The following is a 23,291-nucleotide window of genomic DNA, read 5'->3' as shown; positions in this document are numbered from 1 at the left end:
CTTGTTCGGATGCATGGCATCTAGGATTCAATTAAATACCAACAAATAAAATGTTAAAAAGTGACAATTCAAATCTTATAACAGGCCAAGGTTGGATCTTACAACAGGACAATGATCCAAACCAAAATTCAAAACAAAAATGGGTCACTGAGCACAAAACAAATATTCTGCCATGGCCATTCCAGTCCCCTGACTTGAACCATATAAAAAATGAGTGGGGTGAACTGAAGAGAAGAAGCACCAACATGGAGCTGTGAATCTGAAGGGTCTGGAGAGATACTGGATGAAAGAATGGTCTCTGATCTCTTGTCAGATGTTCTCCAAACTCATCAGGCCTTGTAGGTGAAGACTCAGAGCTGTTATCTTGGCAAAAAGACGATGCAAAAAGTATAGAATAAAAGGGTACCATTAATTGTGGCCAAATGTATTTTAGAGAAAAACATTTATTTCATAATTATTTAATAATTTACCAAGGGTACCAATAATTCTGACCACGCCTGTATATGATGTGGTAACTTGTACCAAATAAAAGTAGCACAGTAATCTCCATACACACAAGACAACAGATTAAATGCAGAGTGACTTTATTTCATGAAAGTAAGGGAACACAATAGTGTAGAGAAAGGCAAGCAAGGAAAGGTGATTTCAGAGGATTTTCAGGACTTCATTCTTCATCAAACCCTTTCTGTGAGAGAAAAAGATTTAAGATTTAAACACTTGCTCATGTAGTCTAAATCATCTAATCCCACCTGATACGTAAGTTCCTTGATGCGGCGTTCATATTTACGGATTCCCTTAATAGATTCACTGCTTTTCTTCTGTTCAGCTTCTACTTCACATTCCAGCTCTCTTAGCTAGGAGTGATACAGTAGAAGTGCATTTGACATTGTTTAATTTATGTTGTCTTAAATGAGCAAGAAGTGGACTGTGAACTCACCCTAGCCTCCAGTTTCTGGACTTGTTTCTTTCCTCCCTTCATAGCAATTTGTTCTGCTTCATCCAGGCGGTGCTGCAGGTCCTTAATGGTCTGCTCCATGTTCTTCTTCATACGCTCCAGGTGAGCACTTGTGTCCTGCTCCTTCTTCAGCTCCTCAGCCATCATGGCAGCATCAGTTATGGCTTTCTTAGCCTTTTCCTCTGCATTCCTGCATTCTTGCACTGCCTCTTTCACCTCACTCTGAAGCTGGGATATGTCAGTCTCCAGATTCTTCTTCTGGTTTATGAGACTGGTGTTCTATATATGAAATTTTGTAAGTTTGTGTTACAGGGACTTTTTATAATGTAACCTTACAACAAATATACATAAAGACTCTTCATGATTTACCTGAGAATGCAAAAGCTGTACTCTCTCGGTGTCAGAAAGTTTGCGTCCACGCTCTGTTTGTTCCAGAACAGCCCTAAGCTCTTCCAGTTCAGCCTGAAGCAAGGTATTACGCCCCTCTACAATGGCACTGTTCTCCTTCAGATCATCATTGGACCGAAGAGAGTCATCCAGCTGAAGTCCTACAAAATTAGATAGATAGATAGATAGATAGATAGATAGATAGATAGATAGATAGATAGATAGATAGATAGATAGATAGATAGATAGATAGATAGATAGATAGATAGATAGATCCCCTTCGTAAAACATGACTTAGTACAGCATTTCCCAATCTCAGTCCTCGCCCCCCCCCCCCCCCCCCCCCCCCACAAGCTCTGCATATTTTGCATGTTAACACCTGATTCAGATCATCAGCTCATTAGAAGAGAGCGACGTGCATAAAATGTGTTCCTATTAATATGATCCCTACACAGTACTCATTTCTTCCTACTCCATGAGTAGGGGAAATCCGTTGAAGATTACTTCACTTCGGAACATTCATTCATGGATTTGTGCTGCGCCACAGCCTGCAGCGTCTTCACACACAGACGAGTGGACATTATACACTGCCCTCCAAAAGTTTGGAAACACCCCTGGCAAAGTGTGGTTTTGGACGATATCAACATAAATCCTTATCAATGACCCCAAGCACACTTCCAAGATGTGCAAATCCTATTTGGAGAGGAAACAAGTCAGCTGGCATCATGTCTGTCATGGAATGGCCTCCCCAATCACCCGACCTCAACCCAATTGAGCTTCTATGGGAGGAACTGGACCGTGATGTCCGTAAGAAGTGTCCAACCAGTGTGAATCATCTTTGGGCAATCCTTCAGGAGGCTTGGAGTAATATATCAAGTCAATGTTTGAATAAACTAACAGCTCGGATGCCCAGATTATGCAGAGCTGTTATAGCTGCTAATGGTGGATATTTTGATGATTCGAAAATTTTAGTTTTTTCTATGCATAAACTGTTTATGTAATAAAATATGTTTTCGTAGTTTGTGTTGTCCCTTATCAGTGCAAACTTATCACAAATTAAAAAGGATTCATGCCAATATTGTCCAAAACCCCACTTCTCTAGGGCGTTTCCAAACTTTTGGAGGGCAGTGTATACCTCTGTAAATAAATACAATTTAAATTCACGTCTCGCACACTTTAATGCCCTTTGAATGGAACATATAGACTTAGTTCACATTGCAGGTCTTAATGCTCAGATCGGATTTTTAGCTGAAATCAGATTTTTTGCGCTGTTGTTCACATTGTCATTTAAATGTGACTGCCATCAGTCTCATGTGTGAACCATATATGGCCCTGAAGTGACCCACATGCTCAGAAGAAGACGTGACGTCAGACACAGCGCACTGTGTTTGCGGAAATAAAAATGGATGCTGCTCGTGTTAGCGTGTGTTTAACAATTTTTAAGTTAATGTGCAATCGGAGCCTAAATAACGAAGTGATAAGAAGAAGAATATTAAGAAGGAGAGCACGATTGAGATCACTGTTGTCTGCCATTGTGATTTTAATCTTCCCGCCTCCTCTAGCGCAGAATTGTGAGGTCTGTCGCATTTCAATGACATAAAAATTGCATGAAATGCGACATGGCCGTTCAGACTGAAGTCGCATTGCAAAACATCGGATATGTATCCGATTTAGGACCACATATGAAAGTGGCCTGGGCCTGATTTGAAAAAATCGGATTTGTGCTGTTCAGACTGTCATAAGAAAATCAGATATGGGTCACATTTGGGCAAAAAAATCGGATTTGGGCCACTTTAGCCTGCAGTGTGAACTAAATCATAGACTTGTTTTGAACTGGAATCATGGCGGAATATCCGGTGATGTCCACATCGCAGGGCACTTACGGTCGAATAGAACAAACGTCGTATGTGATAAGAGATACATACGAAATATGCAGAGCAGGGGGTGCGAGGACTGGGATTGGGAAACACTGATTTAGTACTTGGTGGCAAAACACTTGTTGGCAATCACAGAGGTCAGACGTTTCTTGTAGTTGGCCACCAGGTTTGCACACATCTCAGGAGGGATTTTGTCCCACTCCTCTTTGCAGATCCTCTCCAAGTCATTAAGGTTTCGAGGCTGACGTTTGGCAAAGTCGAACCTTCAGCTCCCTCCACAGATTTTCTATGGGATTAAGGTCTGGAGACTGGCTAGGCCACTGCAGGACCTTAATGTGCTTCTTCTTGAGCCACTCCTTTGTTGCCTTGGCCGTGTGTTTTGGGTCATTGTCATGCTGGAATACCCATCCACGACCCATTTTCAATGCCCTGGTTGGCTTCAATGCCCTGGCCCTGACAGTACATGGCCCCGTCCATCGTCCCTTTGATGCGGTGCAGTTGTCCTGTCCCCTTAGCAGAAAAACACCCCCAAAGCATAATGTTTCCACCTCCATGTTTGATGGTGGGGATGGTGTTCTTGGGGTCATAGACAGCATTCCTCCTCCTCCAAACACAGTGAGCTGAGTTGATGCCAAAGAACTCGATTTTGGTCTCATCTGACCACAACATGTTCACCCAATTCTCCTCTGAATCATTCAGATGTTCATTTGCAAACTTAAGACAGGCCTGTACATGTGCTTTCTTGAGCAGGGGGACCTTGTGGGAGCTGCAGGATTTCAGTCCTTCACGGCGTAGTGTGTTACCAAATGTTTTCTTGGTGACTATTGTCCCAGCTGCCTTGAGATCATTGACAAGATCCTCCCATGTAGTTCTGGGCTGATTCCTCACCGTTCTCATGATCATTGAAACTCCACAAGGTGAGATCTTGCATAGAGCCCCAGACCGAGGGAAATTATTATTAATTATAGAACAATCATTTCTTTGTCAGTGGGCAAACATACAAAATCAGCAGGGGATCAAATATTTTTTTCCCCACTGTATATAGACACACAAAGTGAATTATGAAATAATAACACATTTGTTTTACCTTTAGATGGGCCTGAACAGACTTGAGTTGATTTGAGCCTCTGATGCCTGTCTGTTAGCCTGGCTCAATTGGATCTCCATTTCATTTAGATCTCCTTCCATCTTCTTCTTTATCCTGAGAGCTTCATTCCTGCTACAATTTCAGACTCTAAAGCACTTTGCAAGGTGTCTATGGTCCTCTGTAGGTTTCTCTTAGATTGCTCCATTTCTTCAATGTCAATGTCAGTCTTTATTTGGTTAAATTCTAGCTGGGCCCTAAGGATTTTACCCTCCTCATGCTCCAGAAAGCCCTGTAATAAACAGAATAAGCTTACTCGTGTCATCATTGCACTTATTTCCATCTATTTTTTGTGGCCACACTCCTACCTCAGCCTCTTCCAGAGCAGCTTGTATCTCAGCCTTTTCTTGTTCCAGCTGCTTACGGACCTTCTCCAACTCACGGATTGTCTTTCCACTCTCACCAAGCTGTTCAGTCAGGTCAGAGATCTCCTCTATACGAAAAAATAACATTACCATTTAGACTATTATCATACATAACTGTAATTTTGTGCAAGTATGCAAAATAGCAATGAAGAAACCTTGCAGAATCTTGTTCTCTCTCTTCATGGTCTCCAGGTGATCCAGAGATTCCTCATAGGAGTTCTTCATCTTGAACAGTTCTGTGCTCAAAGATCTAAGCACTAAGCCTTCACTTATTTGTATAGATTGTAACGTAATAAAAAGTAATATTAATATGTAATTTAAAGAAATAGTTTAATTTAGCGCAAAGGGATTAATTTGATTAATTTTGAACCCTATGATTTTATAGGGATTTGAATAGAATCACTGTTACGGCGATTCACTGAACGAGCCGTATAACAAACTCTGCACTGGATATTAAAATCCAAAATATAGTGAAAACACTATTTAATAGCACAGTAACAAAATCAGCAGATTAAGACTTTAACTTGTGAGCACAAAACACAAGATACTTCTCTTTTCAATATAAATAAGATTTTATTTATATAAACCTAAGACATAAATTAATCTAACACATGAACACAAGCATTCACACATTCACACATTGCAGAAAGAGAGAAAGTAAGGAAAGGATGAGTTTAAGAGAACGGAAATGTGAAATCCCAAGTTTACAACAATATGTGCTATTGCATAGACCTGAACAACCATCAATCACTTATTTAACCCTCGCTTTGAGTTTCTCAATGAGGCTAAAATTTATATTAAATGCACCTGATTCAGTTAGAAACTGGAGGTGTTACTTGCTTGCTTTGCCTGTGTTAAGGGGTTTCCTTTGTGTCGTCGTTGCAGAAAGGGGGTTCCCCGAAGTTGCTGATTGGTTGAGAGTTCAGTAGTCTTTGAAGTGAGGTCTTGGGCATTGGCTGAGGATGCGGAGTTGGTCTGGTTGAAGTTTGAAGCAGTCGGAGTGCAGTCTGAGCTGGACTTTGCAGCAAACTTACATTAGAACACGAAAGTCCATGGAAAGAAAATAAACTAAAGTAAAAGAAAAAAAATAAAAGGAGGTAATGAGAATAAGTTGTTTTCCTTCTCATTATGGTAGCAGCTGGCACGTGGGCCAGAGCACGCTCAAAGAGCAGCATCAAAACGCAGTGGCAAAAGAGAAGAAGAGCATTTTTAAGAAGAAGAGTAAGAGGGACTAAGAGAGAGTTTGATGGTGTCCTGAGTTTTTAAACTCGGCTTCTGGACACATCCCCTCTGGTGTCTTGACCAATTAGATACTGTCCTTGCTTGGGGTATTGCTTTGTTTTTCCACCCCACTAATAAATCGTTGTTATCTGTTCAGTCAGAGGTCTGAACTTTACAGGCTCTTGCAAAAAATACTTTTGAACATGATTTCTATAACAAGACTATGATGCATTTGACAAAGAATTGATTGGAAGAAACATTTAAAGCATGAATTTTCAAACTCATACATACTAAACATGAATATTACCCTTTAAGGCTTAAGCTATTCAATACTTATTAAAAGCAAGACATACACAATGAGTGATTAAAACAAGTCTAATATGTGGGTTACAAACATAATATGGGGTTCTGCATAGAAATGTCCTTTTAGGATGATTTTATGTGCATATGAAAAAGAAAGTCTTTGTGTAGTTCTATGGAGAACGAAGGCATGTTCTTTAGACAAAGGAATTTTGGTTTGTCTTTGTCTTGTATGGGGGAAGACCTGCCCAAGAGAGTCTGTAGCTTGTGATTTTCTATCACAGGTTTACATGTGACGGCCATCTCTTTGACCATCAGTCTTGATTACTCGCCCCAAATTTGACAGTCTCTTTCCTGAATTGGAATTATCAATAAGTGTTCTTTTGTCTCAATGTTGCAAGCTGTTTTGTGAAAGAGGCTTGCTGGGTAGCCTTGCTTCAGACTAGATGGAGCCAGGAATCCGATTTATGACGTTGTCCTGTTACGGCTTTGAGGCCCCTCTTTCTGGAATCTCAGCTTCTCATGTTTCGATGTTCTGACGGAATCTTAACTTTGTCTGATTCAGTCTCTGATATCTTACAAGATCAACACAGGAACAGAAGTAGGATGGGGCAGTCAATGCTGGGTCTTTTTGAATGGGTCCCAATATCCAGTACATTCATGTCCATAGAGATGTAATGGTTTCATATCTTACTTGGCTTCCTCCAGTTCCTCAGTCCTCTGTATGGCATCAGTTTCATACTTGGTTCTCCACTGAGCCTCCTCAGTATTACCTTTAGACATGCTTCTCTGTAGCTCTGCTTTGGCCTCTTGCTCCTCCTCATACTGCTCTCTGAGCAGATCTGTATCATGCCGAGCTGACTGCAGTGCATGGGCGAGAGCATTCTTCGCCTGGAAAAAGGTTAGTTCAATTACTTTGCTATATAAAATTATAAATTACTTGATGTACAAGCATTAGTAAAAATATAGGAGACGTGGACAAGTTCTGTTACCTTAATTTCCTCATCTAACTGCCTTTTCAGGTCCTCCAGTTGTTGACTAAAGGAGTTCTTACCCCTTGTCAGCTGGGAGATTAATGATTCCTTCTCTTCTTACTGTCTTGCATATTCATCTTATGTATTGGAAGAAACAGGAAAAAACTGTTGTTATCATACATTTGTTACCCTTTTATAGTTACAACAAAATTGTTAATTTACCATTTTCTGCCTGAAGCTTTGCCTTGTGGGTTGTAAAGTCATTGAGGGACCTTTGATTTTCCTCACACTTGTTTCGGAATTCATTCGATCTTCCAGAGTTCTGTTAACTTTCTCCATGTTGGTCTATTTAAATAAATTGCATTAGTATCATAAGACAGAGGTTTAAAAAAGAAGATAATTAAGGACTTGTGCTAATGCCACGTTTAATGGATAAATGGGGGGGGGGGGGGGGGGGGGGAATGAAGATACCCTTTGTTTTTTCACCTTGGACTTGACAATCTGCCCCATGCTGGAGACCACATCATCCAGCTCAAGCCTGAGTTCACTTTTTTCCTTTTCAAGTTTTTGCTTGACTCTGCAGATTGTCTATCTGCCCTCCAAGTTCAGCCACACTGTCAGCTTGTTTCTTCCTCAGTGTGGCGGCAGTGGCCTCGTGTTGTAGAGTAGCCTCTTCAAGGTCTCTACGAAGTTTCTGAAACTCAGTTTCTCGTTTCTTGTTCATCTCAATCTGAGCAGCTGTAGCTCCTCCAGCCTCCTCCAGTCTCTCACTGATCTCCTCCAGCTCTCTGGCTAAATCTGCTCTTTGTTTCTCCACCTTGGCCCTGGCAGCTCTTTCTGCCTCAAGCTCTTCTTCTAGCTCCTCAACTCGAGCCTTGCACCAAACAGAAGTTGAGTTTTTTTTTCCACTCTAAAATGCACAGTGCATTGATCAACAGAAGAGATCATTAAGTATAGTCATATAAAATACCTGCAGCTCCTTGAGTTTCTTTTGTAGTTATATAATTATGTTTTGCTCATCGTCAATTTTACTGTTGAGCTGACTGATTTCAATGTCTTTTCTGAAAAAGAAATTATGACCTTTATATCATTAGGATATTCAAACATTTAAAACAACAGTAATATGCTAATAAAGTAGTTGGTCTTACTTCTTCATTCGCTCTTCCTGTTGCTGTTTGTCATTCTCTAGGTCCATTATGCTCTCCTGGGTTAACGTCAAGTCTCCTTCAAGTTTCCTCTTGGCTCTTTCTAGATCTATTCTGATTTTTTTTCTTGCTCTAGAGATCCCTCAAGCTAACAGATTTAACAAAATAGCTTAATCTGCTGCAACAAATATGCTCCAACAACAACAGCATTTTACTTAATAATAATAATTACTTACATCATCCACCTGCTGCTCTAGCTTTAATTTGGCTTTGGTGAGGGTGTTGACTTTGTCCACCTCACTTTGCAAGTCATCCAGTGCCTGCTGAAAAGCTTCTTGCAAGGTCTTTTTCTCTTTTGTTAGCTTGGCAATGATATCGTCTAAAGCTGCCATTTCCTCTGTCAGGTTCTTTACCTGTGAAAATAAAGCTAATATTAGTTAAACGTTTTATGAGACATAGACATTCCTTTTCACAGTTAATTGCAGTTTGTATTAAACCTTGTCCTCAGTAGCATGTTTTTCTTTCTCCACTTTAGCCAGAGTCAGCTCCAGATCATCAATATCTTTCTTCAGTTCTGAGCACTCATCCTCCAGCTTTCTCTTCTTAGCGGTCAGCTCTGCGTTCATCTCCTCCTCATCCTCAAATCGTTCTGTGAGCTCTTTGGCTTTTGCATCAAGCTGGATCTGGTTTTTGATCAGACCTTCACACCTCTCTTCAGCATCACAGAGATTATCTTGTTCCTGTTTACATTGAAAAGATTCAAAAGATTCATGCAAAAAAGGATACATGTTACGGTCTATTCCAATCTTTTATTAATGAAGTTTTACAAACATACCGCCTGCACTTGAAGTTGGAGATCATTATTTTCTTGAAGAAGAGTAGCCATTTTTTCCTCAAGTTCTTTTCTACGAGACTCAGATTTGGCATAGGCTTCCTTAAGCTTCAAGAATTCCTCTTTCATATTGGCCATTTCCTTTTCTGCTTCAGCAGATCTCAGTAATGGTTTAATTTTAAAGAAGAGTTTCATCCAGGGCCAATTCTTGACACTCATGAATGCACGTACATTCCACTGAATCACAAGCAAGGCATCCCTTTTTTATTTGTGGAGAATGCATAAAAAATACAATCAAATGCCTTTTAAATTTCAACAGAACATATAAACACATATTGCTAGATTAAGTATAAATTAATGTATGGGATAATTGTTACCTGCGTTCTACCATCTTTTGGTATTCAACCCTTGAAAGAAGACCTCAAGATCTAGCTTGAATTCCAGTGATTATTTTTGATAGACGCTCATCTCTCATCTCCTCCAGTTGGCTAAAAGACCAGCCTTAAAAATACCTGGAATAATAATAGACATTAAGTTCACAACCTTTTTCTTTCACAGCATTTTGCACATTCCCATAGGTGGCCTTACAAGACTTACCTTAGTGTGTCCAAACCTGTATTGCTGGTTGTCTATCTCAAGAGAACTCAGCAGTTTCTCTGCTCCTTTCTTGCTATCTATGAACAGTCCCTCAGGGATAGCTGCAGGGTTTAAGATCCGATATCTGCAGAATCACAGAAAGAAGTATTTAAAATGAAAACAAGCAGGTTTTGCAGTAACTTCCCATAGGAAAGAAAAATCAAAAGTGAGATCTCTTTGACATCTCAAATATTTCTCCTAAACAGAAATGAGGTTACTTTAAGATCAAATGGAGATTTTTACTTGAGCCTCCTGCTTCCCAGACTTGTCTACTGAGACAAAAACTCTGGTCTCCTTTAAAGCTTTAAAAGAGATCTCAACAACATCACACACTGTGCTCAGATTTTTCTCCTTAGCTAGAGACTCTGGATCTCTCACACTTGTCTCCTCAAAAGTTTAGTTTAGAGATCTCAACAACATAACACTGTGCTTAGGGGGCTCATATTGAGGCATTTGACTTGGTGCACACTTTGTAAAGTTATTCAGATCACTTCTGAAATTTAGAGGAGACAAATGTGAGAGCTCCCGAGTCTTTAGTGTAGGAGAAAAATCTGAACACAATGTTTGATGTTGTTGAGATCTTTTCTAAACTTTTGAGGAGACAAATGTGAGAGATCCAAAGTCTAGCTAAGGAGAAATATCTGAGCACTGTGTGTAATGTTGTTGAGATCTCTTCTAAAGCTTTAAAAGAGACAAATGTGAGAGTGTTAGAGTTTTCATCTGAGGAGACAAGTTTGAAAAGCAGGAGACTCAAGAAAAAGTTTCCATTCTATCTTAAAGTAACCTAATTTCTGTCTTGGAGAAACATGCCCGTAGCCAGGGGGGGTTCGGGTGGTTCGAACTATACTGCCAAAGGTCCAGAATTTAAGTATTTTTAAGTGTTCTTTTAAATAACAACGACATTTAAAGCCATAAAAAGTATTAAATACCTTAATTAGTACAAGGGGAAAAAAATTATTATAATTTCAAAAGACTTAAATTTGGGGAAGAAAAAACAAGAATCGCGTTATGGATTAAATGTGCTAGTCATTTGAAGCACGCCACACAGAACGTTTATCTGCTCGGATCAAATTCAAACAGCAGTGGAGTGCAAGTTTAGAGCAGATGCGTTTACTAGCGAGCACTAAACAGCGCTGTGAGATCCAGAATGAAGCGCTTGAAATCAGAGCAGGCCACAATCGGCGATTTAAACAGATGAAATGGTGCTGACTATGAGGCGCTACGTAGGATTTAAATCAAACTTCGCTTATCAATGCATACATAACACACGTGCATATACACCTATAAATTACTTGCGTATACATTTACTATTGGATGTTCAAAATGCATATATGAAATACACGTGCACACTAATATGAAATCTATACCAATACATATTATGTTAGTAATGAATGCATATACACTTATGAATAACTTGCATATACATATAAACTTGACGCATACATACACCTATAGACACTCGCTAATACATATAAACACGATCCATGCATACCAACAACAAGACATGCACATACATATAAACTCGCTGCATGCAGACATACCTATACATACTCGCATATACATATAAACTTGACCCATGCATATACACCTATAAACACTCACATACATATTAACTCGATGCGCACATACACACCCATAAAACACTCGCTCAAACATACAAAATAAAATTCACAAATGTATACAATTCTGATAAGAAAGACGCATGCTTTAGTTGTGTATATATGTATATGCAAGTGATTTCATATGTGGATGTGCGTGAACTTTTCAGTGTAAACGGAAGGCATTTCAGTGTAAATGGAAGCAGCAGCACTTCCGGCGGGACATTTGAAAATGCTTAACGTGGCTTTAATGCATTAAAACAGTGTTTTTAAAAGACCAAACTCAATAAACACATTATTAATACAGCATACGACGTATAGACAATCAGATGAGTCCAGAATAAGAACGTAACGCGTTTAATTACGCATAAAGAGTTTTCCTCCCATGCGTCAGTTTATGAGCGTCGGAAGCAAAATAAATGGGTGGGTCCTCCCCCAGAAAAAAAAATTACTGGAGTATATTTTCTGTAGTCTGGTGCCTTTTGATTAACGGAGTGTCTATTTACACAAAGTGCAAATAGGCCGCCTTGTTGGCATTTACCGCCTTGTTGGTTATTTACCTCTGCCCAATGTCACAACATTACAAAAGACTGCTATTTTTATGAATTTCCCATGGCGTATGAGGTAAAGCGTGTACCTCAGTGTTTTTGACGCGAGAGACCAGAGTTCGCGACCGCCCTTTGGCTAAAATCGTTCTTCCCCCTTTTCACATCTCTTATTACATCGGAAAGGGATTTGTTTCAATAAAAATAAAAATGAAGTAATCGAAAAAAGTTAAAATAAAGTATCGGGTAGGGTTAGGTGTATCTGAGCAGCAAAACACAGAATGGACTTTCATTTATATGGACTCTGAATGAGCCAAGTGCAGATTTGAGGAAGCAGCAGTGTGGAATTCAAGGCTGTAGCTAAATTGAGTTTAATTTATTAGGGCATTCTTCATGTCACGTAGAATGGATTTAACTGACGGCACTCTGAACAGTGCATATTTGCTAAATTACAGACGGTAAAAGTGGGTGGGTCCAATATCATTGGTCTTCAAAAGTGAGTGGGTCCTGTCCCACCCACATACAATGTTTCCGACGCCCATATACACATTCATAAAATCAAACTATGTATAGTGGTTAATAACCCGTTTATTGCATTTGGTTTTTTTTTTAAAACAATGCATTAAGCCACAGCGTTTTAAAATGTCCCGGCATCTGAAGATTTGCCTAGTAGGCAAACTGACTGAATATATTGGAATATATTTTGCCAATATCTCACCTTAGACAATACTTCTAATAGTCCCCTTACTGTACGTACAGTATACAAGAATTTTACATGAAAATTTGGATTTAGGCTTATTTATTGTTTAAATAATTGTGTACAAGGGATGTAATTGGTAAAAAAAAAAAAAAAAAATCACTGTAAATCACTATATGTAATACGAGCTTTACAGTTTGACAATGTGTTATTTTAAAAGTAATTTTAATAAAAAGTACATCGGACGTTTTAACCCAGTCGGTGGAATTGTCAGACGGTCCCTTAACCATCATGCACAATAGCGCTTCAAAACTTTCTCCAGTTTAAATTTACTGCTACAATACAAAATATTTTTTCATGTCAATATGCAACCACTTATCTTTTTTCCCCAAAACCGCCAAACTCAATAAACACATTATTAATAAATCATACTATACTGTACATAGTTTGATTTTATTAATAATGTGTTTACTGAGTTTGGCATTTTAAAAACACTGTCTTAATGCATTAAGCCAGGTTAAGCTATTCCTTATGGGAGGAAAACGCTTTACGCGTAATTAATAAAGAGATCTCCCATGTTTCTCACACGTTTCTCTCCCATTGTCATTTTGGATTCCTTTCTTTAAGAACTTTCTCATGTCTCAGTTGTGTCTACTTTTATTTCTCCTAAGGATTTTTATGAGAAACATCTGAGACACTGTTGAGACTGAAATGAGAAATATATGAGAATCACAACTGGTCTCACGAGCTTAGAAAGAGCAACCACTGAGCAATAAAATATTCCTATATTGGAGTCTTGATAGAGATTGCCGCGAAGACAATAAAGAGAGATATTATGTTTCTTCCACCACTTTCTCAGTTTTGACTCTTTTTTTTCTCAAATATTTCTCATGTCTCATTTGTGTCTACTTCTCCTAAGGAATTTTAGCAGAAGCATCTGAAATGCTGTTGGTACTAAAATGAGAACTAAATGAGAATCTCATCTAAGTCTCTAGAGCTTAGGAAAAGCAACCACTGAGCAACACATTTTTCCTATGGGTTCTAATAGTTTTTTCTTGTTACCTCTGTTTGAAGTCTCCATACAGGATTCTGTTGGGGAATCCTTTTCTGCAAATTCTGATGCCCTCCAGTACACCGTTACAGCGCAGTTGATGCATGACCAAAGGGTTCTCCATCACCCCAGGAGTTTTTGTCTCATTGGGGATGATGCACCGTACAAAGTGAGGATGAGTTGATCTCAGGTTTGTCATTAGCTTGTTGAGATTTTCCTGTAAGGAAACACTTGCTATCACATTTGACAAGGACAGATCAGAGTTTTTAGAGATTTTAGGCATTGGCATTGACATACCCTGTGAAGTGCAGACACTGTCTGGAATGATGACCCTTTCTTCTTTTCTTTTTTCCTGCTTCCACTTTCAGCCGTGGCTGGGCAAAATATAAATCAAAGGTTTTAATTTTTGTAAATTAGGAGTTATTCATAAAGGTTTAATGATAGAGCTAACATGTTCACAAGATTTCTATGACACAGTATGGACACTATTGCTTTATAGCTTGATTTTGACTCATCACATTGACCTCATATTACTTCAAATTGATAGTGTCATTTTTTGTAAAGACATTACAAGCTCACCTGACTCTGCACTTGCATAGTTGGCAAACAGATGAGACAACAACTTCAGTGAGGATTTCTGGTACAGTCCAACCACGGTTTCATTAAGGGGGTCCTTATTCTTCACTAGCCAGTTGTTGATGTTGATGTTGATGTTGTAGTCCACTATACCAGCGTAGTGAGCCTCTGGCTTCCCTTTCTGGCTTTGGTTTCTGGAAGTTGCTTGATTTCCCAAGGTGGTTGTCATAAAGCTTTGCTTTAAATGTTGCATCGCTGGCTTTAGGAAACATGCACTACTCTTCAAGGATGGACATGATGCCCATAGGCTGAAGGAATCAGGAATAAGGAGAAATGGTGAGGTCAAAGAAACGCATATATAATTTAATTGTACAATTTTTGCCTACTCACTTTCTCAATGAGATCGATGCAGGCCTGCAAATCCATACCGAAGTCAATGAACACCCATTCAATCCCTTCTTTCTTGTACTCTTCTTGTTCCAGCACAAACATGTCGTGGTTGAAAAACTGTTGCAGTTTCTCATTGGTAAATTTGATGCAGAGTTGCTCAAAGGTGTTGAACTGTAAATTAATTTGTAAAAGCATCAGTTTTATGCATGAAAAATATAGATACTTGAAATGCTGAGGGATAATTTATTGTGTGTTAAACTAAGAATTCAGTTCTCACTTCAAAAATCTCAAAGTCAGCAATGTCCAGCACTCCAATGAAGTATTGGCGAGGCTGCTTTGTCTCCAGAGTCTGATTGATTCTCACCACCATCCAGAGGAACATTTTCTCATACACTGCTTTTGATAAGGCACAACAGCAAAAGTCTGCAATAATCAACTCATGAAATTTTAGTTTGATTGCTTTTTCATTCTCTCATTGTTGTCAGCTTGAATTGTGACTACCTGCTGGACATTTTGTCCCTTGGTTACCCACTCATTTCCAACTTTGACCCTTGGCTAACATAGACCCTTGATGAGGTCAGCAGAATTCAGACCCATTAGATATGCTGATTTATCATCATCTGTAAATCAAGATTCCTTATACATAAAGCATGACTGAAATACAGCTATTCACAAAGGTGATGCCATTTGAATTTCCTGCAAGCTTCCATTCCTGACCTTCAGTCCCATCAGCTTCTGCTTGTTCCTCACGCTGTTTCTGCTTAAACTTCATGTTGCTGTAGTGCATAATGGCTCCAGTCAGCTTGTGCACAGAGTTCTTTTCATCTTGTGTGAAGCCCAATATATCAAAGGCGCTCTGTGAAAGTAGAAAACTTGGGTATTTGACTGCCTTAAAGCATGACATTACTATTATGTGGCCAAAGATCATCATGGTTTCTAACCAGAGATTAATGCGTAGTCATAGGGGTTTGGTGTTATTAGTAACATCTCTGTTTATACCGTTTCAGTAGAAGAGAAAGAGTGAAAGATTACAAGTCTATCTGTTTTGAATTTGGGTATCTGAGGTTGCTTAATGAATGTGTTCTGAATTTTCAGGGTGTAGAGGTCAATTTTATTTTTGTTACATTTGTGATATAGTAATATAATAGTTTTAGAGTTCACTTTCATTGTATGGACAAGAAACTCCTAGATTTTCTGCAAAATGTATTTGTAGAAGTAGTAGCCATATGGGTTTCAATGACAAGTAGGTGAGTAAATTACTAAATTTTTCTTTTTTGGCAAACTATCCCTTTAATACATTGCCAAAAGACTACTATCTCTCTGTAAATTTACTCAGAAATTCAAAAGTAGTAATAATGTTTTGCATGCTGTGTGTTTTGTCACTTACGTGATAAGAATAGACTGGTTTTCTCTGTCTGTATGGAATAACAGAAAAATACGGTTTTATTTATCAGTGTTTATTTCATTAATTTTTTGTATTTTATCATTTTTATTTGGTTGGGTTATTTTTGTGAGTATCACCTGCCAACATGTACTGGTAGGCGTTATCAGAGATGGAATAGATGTGCGGAGGAGCTTCACTCCTCTTCTTCCCTCTATAGGCTATAACCACCTCCTGATTGTACACTGGCAGCCACTTGTAAGGGTTGACAGTGACACAGAACAGCCCTGAGTAGGTCTGTAGAACAGAAACGTTAGTAGAGTTTGCAACTAAAGGTAAAGGTTTGGTTTCAAAGAAGAAGCTGAGACTCCTGTATACTCACATAGATCATCCATACTGCATAGCGCTCTTTGAGATTATACAGCACAGCTGGCTCATGGAGAAAGGTCAGCATTGCCATGTCTTCAATTTTATCAAATTTGGGGGGATTCTGTTGCAGAACATCACTGTATTTGACAGTGGCAAATTAAATTGAATGAAAATTTATATTTTTTAATAAACATAAATGTATAAAAATCAAAACATATGATCTTATTAAAAATAGTTTCAATTGTTTTCAAATAACATAACATGATGTTAAATTGATTAAAACTGATTAAATTGCTTACGCATTTATTTTCTCGAAAGCTTTAACTAACAACAAGGTTTGTCAAAAAAAATCTGGTTTAGATGATTCTTTACTTAACTGTACAATGTTCAGCATAAATTGAGTATATTGTTAATCTGTTCAGTGCCTTGATAATTATGTACCCTATTTTGAGAATTCAAGAATTGAAGACTCCTTAAAAATGCAACCACATTTAATGGTTTTAAATGTAAACATATAAAATGTTTTATATCTTTGTAAAAGGAGTTCATACCAGTAATCATCTCAGATCATATTACAATATCTAAATTATATAGTGGCTGATCAAACTTTCACAGAAACTTTGGTGTTGACTTTTTTCACAAGTTCATAACAGATTGAAAATTGTGTTCTTTTTGCACTGACCTTCCCTCCTTGTGCCTCCACCGTGACTTTGTCACCCTCTCGACTTGTGATGGTGGCTTTAACAAACTCCTCCACTGGATCCGGAACAAAGCATTCCTTCTTTAAGTCAAAGAGTTTAGTTTGCGCCTCTAGACGCTCCCTTTCAGACTTCCGCAGGTAAGTGGCTGTGACCCCAAAAACCGCCATTTCAGCATCACCCATAGTTAACCTTCAATTGTAAAAAAAAATAAGAATGCAGTTTAAGCCATTTTCAGTCTTACCCAGTGCTTGCATCACTAACATAAATTACCGATTAAGTTATTGACAGATAGCAGATACTAATGGAGGCTCCAGGTGTTTGTGATTCCACCTAAAATTCAGAGAAAAATATATCCATAAACTATATGTAATGATAAATATAGCATAGAAACATTACAGCAATCGCACAATAGTTCTAGGAAAGAACGTACACCCCCAAAAAAAACCACTGGGACCAATGGACAGGATGCTGAGATTCAGCACAACAGCAGTGATGGCATTTATAACCTCGATTGCCCTAACCCTATAAGGCTAAGGACTGCTGACCTGTGAGCCCCCCTCCTGGCGTAAGCACATCAAACACACTAAAACAAGCCAATCTTTAGGTGCCCTGGCACTTAGAGGTGCACCATTGTGAGGGTTCGGGCTGATGGCCAGGAATGCTGAATATCTTTCATGTGAGTCACATAATTATTCTCCGTCTCTGATTCTTTGGCCCTTCAGATATCACTCACTCATTTCTTTATCTAGGCCCCTCTGTTATCTGTAGTTTTGTTATGGTCCAGCCCGTGACGCTGTGTTTCAGAGGTTTGGGGGTCTGGCCTTACCTCAGGTTTAGTATCCACTATGCTGATACTGTGGTTAAATCAAGCCAAGTGCTTTAGTCTTTTAGTTTTTGTCTCTCTCCTCTTGTGCCCCACCCTGTCAGCTGAACAGGCCCAGCATCAGCTTTAGACTGCTGTACTCCAGAGAACTCAAGCTCACATGGACACATCCAAGCACGTAGCGCAATGTCCAAGGTCACGTTTGCTGCTCTATTTACTATGTAATACAACTACAGCCATAATATGCCAAATTACTTAACATTTTATGTTACTACACAGCAAGATTGTGCAAAATTCAGAATCTGAAAGCTAAATTCCTTTCATTATATGAGATGAAATTTAAAGTGAAATGCCCATGCAGGAAGTTAAATTGGAATGGCATCTAATATCTTTTTTTGTGTTCTACAGAAGAAAGTCATACAGATTTTGAACAACAAGGTGGTGAGTAAATGATGACCAATAACCATCTTAATTTAAAATTTTCATTAGATATACATATCAAATCATGAATTTACACTATTGTTGAAATGTTTGAGGTCAGTACTTTTTTTTTTTTTTTTTTTTAAGGAATTAAAACTTTCATTCAGGAAGGATGCATTAAATTGATCGGTGACAGTACAAAAGATTTCGGTAACACTTTATAATAACTGCACGCAATAAATCATTAGGTAAGCATTAGTAAATAGTCTGTTCATCCTTGATGAGGTTAAATCCTGGTTATCTCAAAAAAAAATTCCTTAAATAAGGAGAAGACTGAAGTAATTGTTTTTGGCCCTTCAGAACATATAAAAGCATTTAATTTTGACTTGGGATCCCTATCGGTTTTTAGGTCCCAGCAGGTACGGAATCTGGGCGTTATCTTGGATGACTCATTAAAATTCGACAAACAAATTTCTACAGTAATTGGGTCCAGTTTTCATCAGCTCCGTATACTTGCAAAAATTAAACATTTCCTTACTGATAAGACTTTGGAGATGGCGGTGCATGCTTTTATCACGTCACGCCTTGATTATTGTAATTCGTTATACTGTGACATTTCTAAAGCCCAAATTGCCCGTCTTCAGTTGATCCAAAATGCTGCCTCAAGATTTCTTTTGAAAAAGAAAAAAAGGGATCACGCTACTCCACTTTTAAAGGCCCTTCATTGGTTGCCAATTCAATTTAAAATACATTTTAAAATTGTACTATTTTTCTGGTAGTGTTTTATTCGGGTTCTTTGTTTTAATCTGTTTGCTTGTTTTACTTTTATGATGCTGTATCTTTTGTGAAGCACTTTGGCCAGTCTTGTGGCTGTTTTAAATGTGCTATATAAATAAAGTAAACTTGAAACTTGAAACTTTATAAAGCATTGTGCTGACATTAATAATCATTATTAAGCAGTTTTTAAATACAGCTATAAATGCCTTGTTCTTGATTTATAAGCATATCTCTTACAAAAGAGATTTAAAGGCTCAGTTATCTTCCAAAGAGAAAAAATGAACAAACACAACACAGCTGGATACAGAATGCAAAAACATGAAACTGTACATTTGATTTTTTTTTCTATGACATTGCAGAGGTTTATTTTTCATTTTTTTCATATTTTTTCGTACAGTTCCATTTTTTGCATCTTGAAAAAAATATCTGTGTTCTGCATCCCTCTATGTTGTGTTTGATTAATTTTTGTGTTTGGAAGATAACTGAGTCTTTAAATTTCTTTTGCAAATGCTTTACAAGGCATAAATAGTCCACACTTTAGATGAGCTCACAAAAATAGATGACTGGCAACTACTAAATGTTTTATAACTACCTGACTTAATCATGAATCACAGCAGGTATATGTGTTAATAAAGCATTTATTAACACACTGAGCAACTATTATCATGTGTCTAAATAAGATTTATAAATGTACATTTAAATAGTATATTAATCAATACTTACACCTTCTTAATGATCTTACAGACCACTGACAACCCCTAAATAACTGGTTTGTAAATAATGTAATAATTTAAAAATAATAAACTGATCGTTAATAAAGTGTGAAAATACAGTTATTAAACATTATAGATATTCTCAAGAACAAGGCATTTACAGCTGTATTTATAAACTGCTTACTAATGCCTTTTAATGTTGGGCCAATGCTTTATAAAGGATGACGTGACTATTTACTAATGCTAAACTAATGATTCATAGTATGCAGTTATTATTATAAAGTGTTACCGAGATTTCTATTTCAAGTCAGTGCTGTTCTTTTAAACTTTCTGTTAATCAAAGACTCCTGAAAAAGAAATCAAGCATTACAACTGTTGTCAACGTTGATAATAATAAAAAATGTTTGAGCACCAAATTTGCATATTAGAATGATTTCTGAAGAATCATGTGACACTGAAGACTACAATAATATAAGCCAGCAGCCATATCAAGTCAAGTCAAGTCACCTTTATTTATATTGCACTTTTAACAATACAGATTGTGTCAATCCACTTAACAGTATCAAATTGGAGGAGTGTCAGTAATGTATAATGATAAGATTAAACACTCAATTTTCAGTTAAAGGCATTTCATTATTGAATTCAGAGATGTCATTGTCTAGCTCAGTTTAGTTTAAATAGTACCTGTGCAATCAAATTGATGATAATCACTAGAAATTGAGTGCCCCCCAACTGAGCAAGCCAGAAGTGACAGCGGCAAAGAACCAAAACTCCCTCTGTGACAGAATGGAGAAAAAAACCTTGGGAGAAATCAGGCTCAGTTGGGGGGCCAGTTCTCCTCTGGCCAGACGAAACCCGCAGTAATGCCAGATTGTGTAAAGGGCTTATCTGATCCGCGTGGTCTTGTCCCGATGGGGCATTTTAATTTATAATTTAATGCATTTGTTATATTTGTGTGTTATTCATTATTTGAAGTTTTTCATTTATATGATTTATTCATTTGCTATAATTGTAATGTATAGTTTAATGCATTTATTGTTTCTCTGTCTATTTTTATTATATATATACAGTATATATATGTGTGTGTGTGTGTGTGTATATGTGTATATATTTGTTTATTCTCATTTTAATTTATAGTTTAATTCATTTAATATATATTTCCCTTATATATATATATATATATATATATATATATATAAATTACTGTTTATTATTTTAAAATGTATTTATTCATTTTTCATATTTGTATATTATTGTTTTAATTATTTTAAATGTATAAATGTATTATATTTCTATTTTTATATTTTTGCCATTTCTAACAATAATAGTATTATGTAGTTAGGTATTTTATTATATTTTTAGTTATTTTGTTTTATTTTTATTGTATTTTAGTCGAGGTCTTCACTGGGGATATGTCTCTGGGGCTCATCTAGGTGTGCCGGTCTCCGCTGATGATCAGGGCTGTAGACATCATCTCTTGTTGCTGATCCACCTTCTGATCTGGATACGGACTGAGAAACAGAATAAGAAAGAAACAGACAAATATTAGCGTAGATGCCATTCTTCTTACGATGTAATGAGTACATTGTGTGTTATGGGGGTTGTTCCCGGTTCCAGTTAATCTAATTGATGCAGCCTAATAATCCTTTAACGGATTTGAATAATAGAAGCGTATCAGTGTGTTATGTGTAAACCTGTCACGTTCCCTCTCGGGAGACAAGGAGCGAGGAGACGTAGGAGTTCCAAATAGCACATTTATTGGAGAGACACACACAAGGAGACGAGGAGCTTGGGGAGAGACGAACATCAATGACGTTTAGACCGGACACAGGGGCTAGGAAACACAGGGCTTATAAACACAGGGAAATAAGGAACAGGTGTGGACTAATCAAAACACAGGGCTAGGGACTAATTAAACTAATGAAGACAAACGAGGACAGGAACAGGAAGGCCAAATATGGGCACAGGAGGAGGGGAAACACAAGACAAGGACTGACATTACGCCCCCCTCCGGAAGGCGTGTCCTCACGCCTAACACCATCCAATGGGGAGGGGGGGTGGGCGCTCTGGAGGCCTCCAGGGCGGTGCCCATTCCAGGGGCCATGGCGGGTCAGGGGACTCGGGAGGCCATGGCGGGTCAGGAGCCTCGGGAGGCCATGGCGGATCTGGAGACTCGGGAGGCCAGGGCGGGTCAGGGGACTCGGGAGGCCATGGCGGGTCAGGGGACTCGGGAGGCCAGGGCGGGTCAGGGGACTCGGGAGGCCAGGGCGGGTCAGGGGACTCGGGAGGCCAGGGCGGGTCAGGGGACTCGGGAAGCCACGGCCTATTTTTTTCGGGTCGTGTGGCCTTGGCCCTTGGCCCGGCCACACAGGCTGTGACACTCTTACCCCCCCCCAAAATTTTCTTGGGGAAGCTCCCCCCTGGGAGCCACAGAGGAGCGGACTCTGTCGGGCGCTCTTGCAGCGCGGACTCTGTCGGGCGCTCTTGCAGCGCGGACTCTGTCGGGCGCTCTTGCAGCGCGGACTCTGTCGGGCGCTCTTGCAGCGCGGACTCTGTCGGGCGCTCTTGCAGCGCGGACTCTGTCGGGCGCTCTTGCAGCGCGGACTCTGTCGGGCGCTCTTGCAGCGCGGACTCTGTCGGGCGCTCTTGCAGCGCGGACTCTGTCGGGCGCTCTTGCAGCGCGGACTCTGTCGGGCGCTCTTGCAGCGCGGGGCTGGACGGAACCAGCGGGAACTCAGGAGGGCTGGACGGAACCAGCGGGAACTCAGGAGGGCTGGACGGAACCAGCGGGAACTCAGGAGGGCTGGACGGAACCAGCGGGAACTCAGGAGGGCTGGACGGAACCAGCGGGAACTCAGGAGGGCACGTGCGCGGAGCCGGCACTGGAGGGCACGTGCGCGGAGCCGGCACTGGAGGGCACGTGCGCGGAGCCGGCACTGGAGGGCACGTGCGCGGAGCCGGCACTGGAGGGCGCTCGGGAAGCGCGGACACTTGGGGGCGCTCGGGAGGCGCGGACACTTGGGGGCGCTCGGGAGGCGCGGACACTTGGGGGCGCTCGGGAGGCGCGGACACTTGGGGGCGCTCGGGAGGCGCGGGGCTGGATGGAACCAGCGGAGACGAAGGAGAGCCGGACGGAACCAGCGGGAACTCAGGAGGGCTGGACGGAACCAGCGGGAACTCAGGAGGGCTGGACGGAACCAGCGGGAACTCAGGAGGGCTGGACGGAACCAGCGGGAACTCAGGAGGGCACGTGCGTGGAGCCGGCATGGGAGGGCACGTGCGTGGAGCCGGCACTGGAGGGCACGTGCGTGGAGCCGGCACTGGAGGGCACGTGCGTGGAGCCGGCACTGGGGGGCGCTCGGGAAGCGCGGACACTTGGGGGCGCTCGGGAGGCGCGGACACTTGGGGGCGCTC

General features: G+C 39.8%; 1 protein-coding gene and 1 pseudogene across 2 annotated transcripts; both read right to left on the bottom strand.

Annotated features, from left to right (window-relative positions):
• Positions 1-664: 664 nt before the first annotated feature.
• On the bottom strand, positions 665-15,480 carry LOC306845823 (myosin-6-like; annotated as a pseudogene). The gene is made up of 24 exons: positions 15,411-15,480; positions 14,971-15,116; positions 14,694-14,864; positions 14,307-14,611; positions 14,025-14,101; positions 13,739-13,944; positions 9,769-9,921; positions 9,578-9,688; positions 9,204-9,459; positions 8,866-9,108; positions 8,605-8,781; positions 8,372-8,516; positions 8,194-8,284; positions 7,710-8,097; positions 7,446-7,568; positions 7,242-7,360; positions 6,944-7,140; positions 4,884-4,978; positions 4,672-4,796; positions 4,463-4,595; positions 1,325-1,503; positions 938-1,234; positions 750-854; positions 665-685 (listed from the first exon to the last, which is right to left on the bottom strand). The product of its transcript is annotated as a myosin-6-like (transcript).
• LOC306846327 (myosin-6-like) lies at positions 15,174-17,614 on the bottom strand. Its single transcript, XM_079379629.1, has 7 exons — positions 17,575-17,614; positions 17,415-17,474; positions 17,126-17,333; positions 16,457-16,580; positions 16,215-16,371; positions 16,081-16,108; positions 15,174-15,549 (listed from the first exon to the last, which is right to left on the bottom strand). Exons 4-7 carry the CDS (start codon positions 16,532-16,534, stop codon positions 15,492-15,494), a joined length of 321 nt encoding a protein of 106 aa, XP_079235755.1. The 5' UTR covers positions 16,535-16,580; positions 17,126-17,333; positions 17,415-17,474; positions 17,575-17,614; the 3' UTR covers positions 15,174-15,491.
• Between the last annotated feature and the right edge of the window lie 5,677 nt (positions 17,615-23,291).

This window comes from Barbus barbus (genome assembly GCF_936440315.1).
Source record: "Barbus barbus genome assembly, chromosome: 26".
In the NCBI taxonomy this organism is placed as follows: domain Eukaryota; kingdom Metazoa; phylum Chordata; class Actinopteri; order Cypriniformes; family Cyprinidae; genus Barbus; species Barbus barbus.
Note: the sequence above shows the minus strand (reverse complement) of the source record. Positions and strands in the feature narration are given on the sequence as shown.

Coding starts and splice junctions, on each gene's coding strand:
- LOC306846327 (XM_079379629.1), bottom strand. CDS start 16,534: ATGGCAATGCTGACCTTTCTCCATGAGCCAGCTGTGCTGTATAATCTC. Junction 16,109..16,214: donor CTACCAGTACATGTTGGCAG/GTGATACTCACA, acceptor TATTCCATACAG/ACAGAGAAAACCAGTCTATT. Junction 15,550..16,080: donor AACCAGTCTATTCTTATCAC/GTAAGTGACAAA, acceptor CTACTTTCACAG/AGCGCCTTTGATATATTGGG.